Genomic DNA, 8,179 nt, shown 5'->3' on the forward strand with positions numbered 1-8,179 from the left:
TTAGGCATTATTTTGCAAACATTTCATGTTAATTTTGATGATAATAACTACACTCCAACAAAAGCACCTGCTGAAAAGTTCCATTTGCATCCATCCTTCAGGAAGCAATTAAAATCAAAGGATACCTCTTGTGATTAATGTTCCTGCTAGGGAGAGAGAGAGAGTTTTGTCTAGCGGCAGCTTTGACTCACCATAAAGTAGCGCAGAGGCTTTGTATGCCTGCTGCAAAGAACAGAACTATATTTTATGTGGATAGTGAGGGAGGGAGAGATGAGGGGCACATTTGCCGGGTGGTAGTGAGGGAATCCGAGGAGGTGGTCATGGAGTGGGAGGGCGTCAAAAAAGCCTGCGGCACAGAGTGCCACCAGCACTAACGCCGGCCCTGATTAAAGCTAGGTGGGTCGTGAAAGTTTGTCTTTCTGAAAATTGGGCAGCAGCAGTGAAAACCACTTACACCCAAATCAGGAAGCAGTTGTGGGCCCCTCCATCATACAAGAGGAACTCTGCGACCACCAACCCCACCCCGCGTCCCCGCCGCTGAGAGGCCATAGACTGTAGTGATTGTTACAGTCCTGTTCAAACTCACACCCTCTTTAGATCATCCACACAGCACTGCCACTGGGTTTGCTCGACCGGTGAGGCCAGAAAACGCAGCACAGAGCCGCTTTCTAAGCGCTATTAGATGTCAACTGGCAACTTTCAAGCTACAACCCAACAAGTCCGCCCGGGGCGTGGGTAGACGTTTCCCAGAACCTAAGACACCCGTGTGACCTCACTTTCAAATTAAACCCATTAGTGAGTCACTCTGGAGAGGACCTGCGGAAAGGGCTGCCAGCCAGCCCCAGGGACGCTGGAAAGAGTTCACGCTCCATGTACTAACTTGCAATCTCTTCTTTTGTGATGATCCTTCCATCCTTCCCCGAGTGCAATATTTGGAGGTTTCACAGATTATCAGTCCCGCCTTCCCCTCCCCTTTCTCCCACGGATGGGTTTGGTCCTGCCGTACAAAAGCAGGCACCATCTGCACTCCAGCATCAGTTGCACCCTCAGAGGACCTTCTCCCAGGTTCCCAGGTTCCCAGTCCCTGTCCTTGTATCTAGAGACCTGCGATCATGTCACAAAGGGTAGGAGGCTTCTCTGAAAAGAAAGATGCCACCCCTGACATCCAAGAGTACTGCGAAAAGGTAAGCAACAAGCTGCAGAGTGCACATGACCTTTAACTCGCTGCACTGAAACCAGGGATCTGCAAAGATGTGTTTCCCAGCTAAAGTTGTGCAAAGTTCTTGATTTCTGATCTTCATCGCTCGTGAAACTTGTAAAGGTTTCAACTCCTAACTTTACAAGCAAATAGGATGTATTTACTACAGGCTGCATGCTTTATGTATCTCTGCTCATTAAGAGTGCTTTTTTTCCCTCAAATTGTCTTGCTGAAAGTTTTATTGTCCATGTAATGCATGAGTTTCATCTAGCGCCTACGGCCGCCTCCAGGCGTCGGGTGAGTTCAGGATCGGATGGCTGATAGCTGATGGCAATGCGAGTTCCTCAGTGCCTGTCACTATGCCATAAAGGTGCCCTTACTTGCCCATCCAATCTTTGGACTCTCTGCATAGCGCACAAAACAATGATCACATATGTGCTAATGGTAATTACGATTCAGGGACCACATGTAAAAAGAATCCTGTTTGCAGCTCGCTAATTGCAAATCTTTGCGATTCACAATTAGGAAGTCGCAACCAGTGATGTATTCATGTGTCTCAGGCACATTTAGGGGCACATGTACATACCATTTTTCCTGTTGCAAACGGCCCGATTCGCAGAAAAAAAAAACATTTTGGTATGTACAGAGGCTATTTTGCCAATCGGTAATCTATTTACTGAATCGCAAAATAGGTTTGTGATACGCACCGAGCACCTGTTGTTGGAAGCTGCTTTGCTCAGTGCAATCTAGTCTGGCATTCTCTATGCAGACAGTGGGCAGTGCCAGTGTGGGGAAGTGAGGGGAAGTGGGTGGTGGCTTCCTAAGAAAAAATTTGGGTACCTCCTTTTTTTTTAACAAATTAAGCACTGTGCATGATATTCTTCTCTGCAAGATAATCTTTTGAGGAGCATTTTTCTGCAGAATGGAAAACATATGCTGAATTTGTTTATACATTTCTATCTTTTGCTGAATTTTTCTATGCACACAGGTATTATGCTGGAGAAAATAAATATGTTTATGTTCATTGCTGCCATATGTTCCAGCAGAAAAGAAACACAGGTCCCATTCTGGGTAATGTATTATCTCAAGAAACAAAGGGAAAAATTCACTGTGGTGAGGAGGCGGTGGGGGGATGAGCTGGTAAAGGGTAAGCCATGAGGTGTACACAGCAGGGCCGTCACGCCTCAGAGCCTGCAGATAGTTACTGTGAGTAGAGTGGTGCAGGTTGTGAGGGTTCAAGCAGAACCTTTTATTGCATTGCTTTTAATGTTCTATGACGATAACATGGGATATGACTTTTCCACTGTACAGCAAATGAGTGTAAGCATGTTTATTTGTGCACTTTTTCAAAACACATACTCATTGGGCCACTTTCATTTTCATCGAATGGCACACAGCGCCGTTTTTAGGCTCAAGCCTGCAAGAGCATGCACTAGCTCATGCGTCTCGCTTGCAAGACACTTTTGTTTACAAAAAGGGCTTGGAGCCCGCCCATTGCTTAACGTTTGTTGGCCACAGTGCCACTCTTCTTTGCAGCTTCATTAATTAGCCAGTGCAGGCCAGGCGTCACTTCGGATCCTTTATGTGTAGCTCCTAGAGGTGCGGGTGATGTGAGTCCATCTAGGGACGTCAAGGATGAGTGTTGCCCCTGAGTTTTGTATTGTTTGTAGTCTCTTCAGGAGGCGTGCAGGGATTCCTCTGTAAAGAGTGTTACTGTAGTCCAGCCTGCCGGTGACGAAGGCTTGAGTGGCGGTTTCTGAAAAGCAGAATTCTTACCGGCGTTGCACTTGCACTATCCTTACACACTCAGCACTTGGAAACACGCTCATCACTTGGAATGCACTACTTGAAAATACACTTCTAGGTAGGTATTCCCCATAAACCATGTAGTGGTAAAACAGACACTTGGCCTGTGTTTTTCACTTGGTTAGCAATAGCATCTAAACCGAGTGTCACTATTGGGTGATGCGCAGATTGGCTACAGAGCCCTTACTTGTGAATTAAGCCATTTCACAAGCTATTTAATGTTGCGCAAGGTGGCACCCATTGGCTTGACCCAGGTTGCACATGTGTGCTGCCCTCGTGTTCAGATGTGATCTTTGCTTGAGGATGTTTATGAGCATGATGTTGCAGGTTTTTTTACGACAGTATTTGGGATTGATTGGGTGCCCCTAATGTGTAAGTTTAGATATTCTTTTTAACATTTACCACATTGGATACTTACTATGTGGTGCAGCACACATGAAATTTTGGAAATCTTAGGAGGAATTAAAACATTTCTCCTTCTTTTCGCCTGCTTGAACTAGGCATTATTTCTTGATGCAACCCTGGTCTGAAAATATTTGTAGGTCCACTTTGGAACACTCCAGAACCACCCATGGAAAGGTTCTTCATGAAATCTAGCACAATGGGCTGTTTTCACTACAAAAACGAGCAACTAAGAAGTTTTGCATTGGAATGTAAATACCATTTCAAGACTTTGTGTAGCTTTACGCCACTTTGCCTGACTTTGCGGCACAGCAAAGTCTTGATAAATCTTCCCATCTGTGTTTATTTAGTTGTCCATGTGCCCTTGCGGGCTCTCAGTGGCCCTGATTCGTGGAGCTGTCGCTAGAGGTTTCCACAATGTCCACCTTGACGGAAGATCATTGCCATAGAAAGCGGTGGAAGCCTGGCAAGCGACACCGCATGCATACATGCAATCGCTGTCGCCCTGGAGGAGTGTACGAGTGCCCAGATTTAAATAATGAATCTGCTGTAGAAATATCTTCCAGGGGAATTGGGCAAGCAGGAGAGAGGCAGTATGAGACAGTGTTGTTCTTAAAAGCAGAAGACTAGTGACTTTTGTGGGAATGTTCTATATTTGGGAAGCCTCATGCTGTTATTGGTTAGTTACCCTTAAAGCCCTGCTTTGGACACCCAAGGTTACTCTACAGACCATGGTAGGCCAGTTGGATACTGAATTATGTTATGGTTAAAACATGTTACTTTAAAAAAGGTTTTAGTTCTGTACTGGCAGTTAATACAAGTTTATTCTTCCTAGTGTGAAATTAAGTTACTTAAGATATGTCTTGCAGGCATGATGTGTTGCTCTACTCGGCTGCAAGACTTCTCCATACTGAGGTGCATGACGGGTCCCTTCCTACAAGGGAACCACCATGGCTGACCCACCAAGCTGGGAAGACACCGAACCCACTGTATCTGTGTTTATTTCCCTTACTAATGGCACTACTAAGATGCCACAGAATTACCTGTCCGTTCCTTATCCTGGAGGTACCTTTTTAATCATGCGCTATCTGTGACGTCCTAGAACTATTGAGATGGAAACTTAGTCATATATTCAACTGAAAAGATGTTCCTCCTTTTTTATTCCTACAGGTGAAGCCTGAATTAGAGAACAAGATGGGGACAAACTTTGGGACTTTTAAAGCCGAATCTTACATCAGTCAAGTTGTTGCAGGATTGAATTGCATTGTGAAGGTAAAGTTAGAGAAAGAGACAGATGGATCCATTGGATGGGGAGGATCCTTGAGAGATTCCAGGATAATCACGTCTGTCAAACCACTAAAAAGGAGAACAACCATATGACTAGATTATCCCTAAATGTACCAAATCAATGAGGCAAGACCTTGATGTTTGAAAAGGACCCCATCTACATCAAACTGGTGTGGCATGCTTCATCATCAGGTCCACATCCAGTAGGCCTAATGCTCCCGGCTGGGCTGAACCCAACCGTGGGCCAAAAGAGAGGGGGGCTCTTATTACTATTTATTTTTTAGGGATCCTATGAAAACACTTAAAATAGCCTACTAATCCCTTCAATTTCCTTTATTCCTAAGGAAACCAGGGCTAAATGACACATATGGAGATATTTATTACTCCTGTGTCTATTCAGGTCAACGTGTTTCAGTCAGTTCTCTCTCTGGCCATTGGGTCACGCGGATTTCATCAGGACCAAGTGGATCCCTTTACTGCTGCCAACACTATGTGCAACCCTGTTTAGGTGATCCTCACTCCTGACACGACCCACTCATGACACTGTTTCCAAACCTACTCTTTCGCTTGTTGCGTGCCCTTCCACTGATCACTCGCGAATTACCCGGCATACCCACCTGGAAATATAAGAAAATTCCCCTGGTAGACACCTTGTCACTTGTTATTGGTGCAGCCTTAAGGAAACCAGTTCCCATGCATGACATGCTGGGCCATTGTATCTCCCTTTTATTCCAAAGTGGTAGTCATCAGTTTGTTGAACTTTCCTATATAGTCACGTAAACACTCCAGCGCCATTAATTCCCAACTCAAATGTTTTAACTCATCCCCTCACATATCACATCCATAAGATATTTTTGTGAGGCGAGTGTTCAATAACCTGCATTAAAATCCCCATTTCTTACAGAATACATACGTCTGATATACAAGGTAAGTGTCTCATGGGAGAATGCAGGCTTTTATGGCTTTATGAGCCAATCCCATTGGTGTGCTGTCTCTAGGGCAGGAGCTGTGGCGATAGTAGGGTTGCTCCGCGTCAGCGCTCCATGCTGTAGGGTCAAGCTGTCCATGGTCAGGTCACTCCCGTTCCAACCTGGTTGTTGCTACTTCACTGGGATTGAACCTGTAGTGGCTGCTGGTCAGATATGTCAGCCAAGAATCCCCATTCCAGGCCTCATCCTAAAAACGCACACCAGTAAGTGAACCGTAGCTTATTTTGTGATGGAGTAACTTTCAGTTTATGGAAGGACTGGGCAGTAGGCTCTAATAGCAAATTTTGGGTTGACCCCACTGAAGCTACTGGTCCCAACCCACAGGGTGTATCATTCCCAGCGGCGGAGTACATAAGAACTAGGACTTGCAGGGCCGTAAAGGCCCTTCATTCCACCCGGCATTTCGGTGGCGGGCTACAGGCCAGGACTACTGGCCCTTTCTGCAGCTCCCCAAGCTGTGTCATTTTAAGGATTTTTGGGCCGAGGGCAACACAAATTTTGGGAGCCCCTATTCGGAACAAGTTTTAATTTTTTTTACCCATTTTCTGCTTGTTCAAGCTGGCATGATACCAAACAAATTTCCAGAAATGTGATCAAATACAGTCGAAGTAGGCCTTTTTAGTGGTTCTAAAAATCCTTAACATGACACTGGGCAAAGAAAGAGAACCTCAGAGATATCCTGAGGTGAGTTAAAGAGAAAGTTCACTTGTCTAGGGTGGGCCCTTGGAAGGTGGGGGCCCTGGATAATCACCCACTTTGCCCATGCCTTAAAACGCCTCTGCGCCCAAGGTGAATTGCAGCAGGCACAGGGAGGCTCCAGAGGAGAGAGAAGCAGGCGCAGGGAGAGAGGAGATAGGGAGAAAGCAACCAGAGAGGCAGAAATAAAGGGGAGAAGAAGCGAGGGAGAGAGGATGGATGAATGGATGGATGGGTGAAGAGAATGCTTGCGAGGAAAGGAAGGGAGCTGGGCTGGTTTAAGCATTTTTTTCCAGGGCTGCTTTTGGTAACCCAGTCTGACCCTGAGGACTTGGTGTTATACAGGTGAACAGACACGTTTCCAGCAGTTTGCCGGTCTTTGAATAACTCGGTTTTGTCGATTCTCTCTTATTCTGTAGGTTAATATTGGAGGTGGCTCCTGCGTACACATAAAGATTTTTGTACCCCTACCGCACACGAATGAAGGACCCCAGCTGAATGGCTATCAGCCTTCCAAAACCCTGACTGACCCCATCAAAGACTTCTGAAGCATCATCTCTGCTCCGCCTTCCCGGCGTGACACCCGCGCACCGAGTGATCCACATCTGCACATGCGCACAGAGGGGGGTGAATTCGTTTACTTTCTTCACCTGGTATTTGTACTTTAAACAATAAATAAAGAAATTAACTTTCACAGCCACTCCAAGCAAGAATGTTTCGTATGTGCAACACCCACTGTGATTCTCATGCCTGTCACAATTATTTACTTTCATTGAAATCTGCAATGGATAATTTTAAAGATCCCCACTGTTAAAGTTTCAAAACGTGAATGCATGCACGTGGCCTCTGTCAGAGACCTGTCAGGACGCGATAGCCACCTATTGCTGCAAATGAGGAATAACCCTTCAAAAGCCGGGACCCCAGAGCTCTGGCTGACAGCGCCTTCTTGTTGCAGAGTTCTGCAGCCACCCCCCCTCCCCCACCCCCACACACACACACAAGCTTGGACAGGAAGCTGCTGAGCGAAGCGGAGATGACCTCACTGGTGGTAACGTGAACACATCTGGGCTCTAGTATTGACCATGATTCTGTGCTTTTGGGCAACTCAAAAATCTCCCTGTGCCTCAAAGTGTGTAAGGTCCGTACGGTATGTGCACATGCATGTAATAGTTTTTGTGTGGTGCCCCACATGCGACAGGGGTGCGTGCTTCAGTGCACGTTGGGATCCAGGTTGATGATCTGGTGAAGAGAACCTCTGGTGAATGACGAGAGCCACAGGGCACTACTCAGTGTCTTTGATGCAGGCTGCCAGGGTCCTGACTGGCACGGTCTCCTGCTCCGAGTCCTCGATGCAGGCTGCCAGGGTGCTGACTGGCACGGTCTCCTACTCAGTGCCCTTGATGCAGGCTGCCAGGGTCCTGACTGGCACAGTCTCCTACTCAGTGTCTTTGATGCAGGCTGCCAGGGTGCTGACTGGCACGGTCTCCTGCTCCGAGTCCTCGATGCAGGCTGCCAGGGTCCTGATTGGCACAGTCTCCTACTCAGTGTCTTTGATGCAGGCTGCCAGGGTGCTGACTGGCACGGTCTCCTGCTCCGAGTCCTCGATGCAGGCTGCCAGGGTGCTGACTGGCACTGTCTCCTACTCAGTGTCTTTGATGCAGGCTGCCAGGGTCCTGACTGGCACAGCTCCTACTCAGTGTCTTTGATGCAGGCTGCCAGGGACCTGATTGGCACGGTCTCCTGTGATGATACGATCTATGCTTCAGCTAGGAGTGAGGTCTGCTCCACCCAAAAAAACAAG

The 8,179-nt window shown here is 46.9% G+C and overlaps 1 protein-coding gene across 2 annotated transcripts; it reads left to right on the forward strand.

The window, feature by feature from the left end:
• Positions 1–1,018: 1,018 nt before the first annotated feature.
• On the forward strand, positions 1,019–7,078 carry LOC138248810 (cystatin-A1-like). Of its 2 annotated transcripts, XM_069202725.1 has the most exons (4): positions 1,020–1,184; positions 2,187–2,269; positions 4,577–4,678; positions 6,798–7,078. In XM_069202725.1, exons 2-4 carry the CDS (start codon positions 2,192–2,194, stop codon positions 6,924–6,926), a joined length of 309 nt encoding a protein of 102 aa, XP_069058826.1. In that variant the 5' UTR covers positions 1,020–1,184; positions 2,187–2,191; the 3' UTR covers positions 6,927–7,078. The 2 variants fall into 2 exon arrangements, with proteins under 2 accessions (XP_069058827.1, XP_069058826.1); XM_069202726.1 differs by lacking the exon at positions 2,187–2,269 and having other exon boundaries at positions 1,019–1,184.
• Positions 7,079–8,179: the final 1,101 nt, after the last annotated feature.

This window comes from Pleurodeles waltl, chromosome 8 (genome assembly GCF_031143425.1).
Source record: "Pleurodeles waltl isolate 20211129_DDA chromosome 8, aPleWal1.hap1.20221129, whole genome shotgun sequence".
In the NCBI taxonomy this organism is placed as follows: Eukaryota; Metazoa; Chordata; class Amphibia; order Caudata; family Salamandridae; genus Pleurodeles; species Pleurodeles waltl.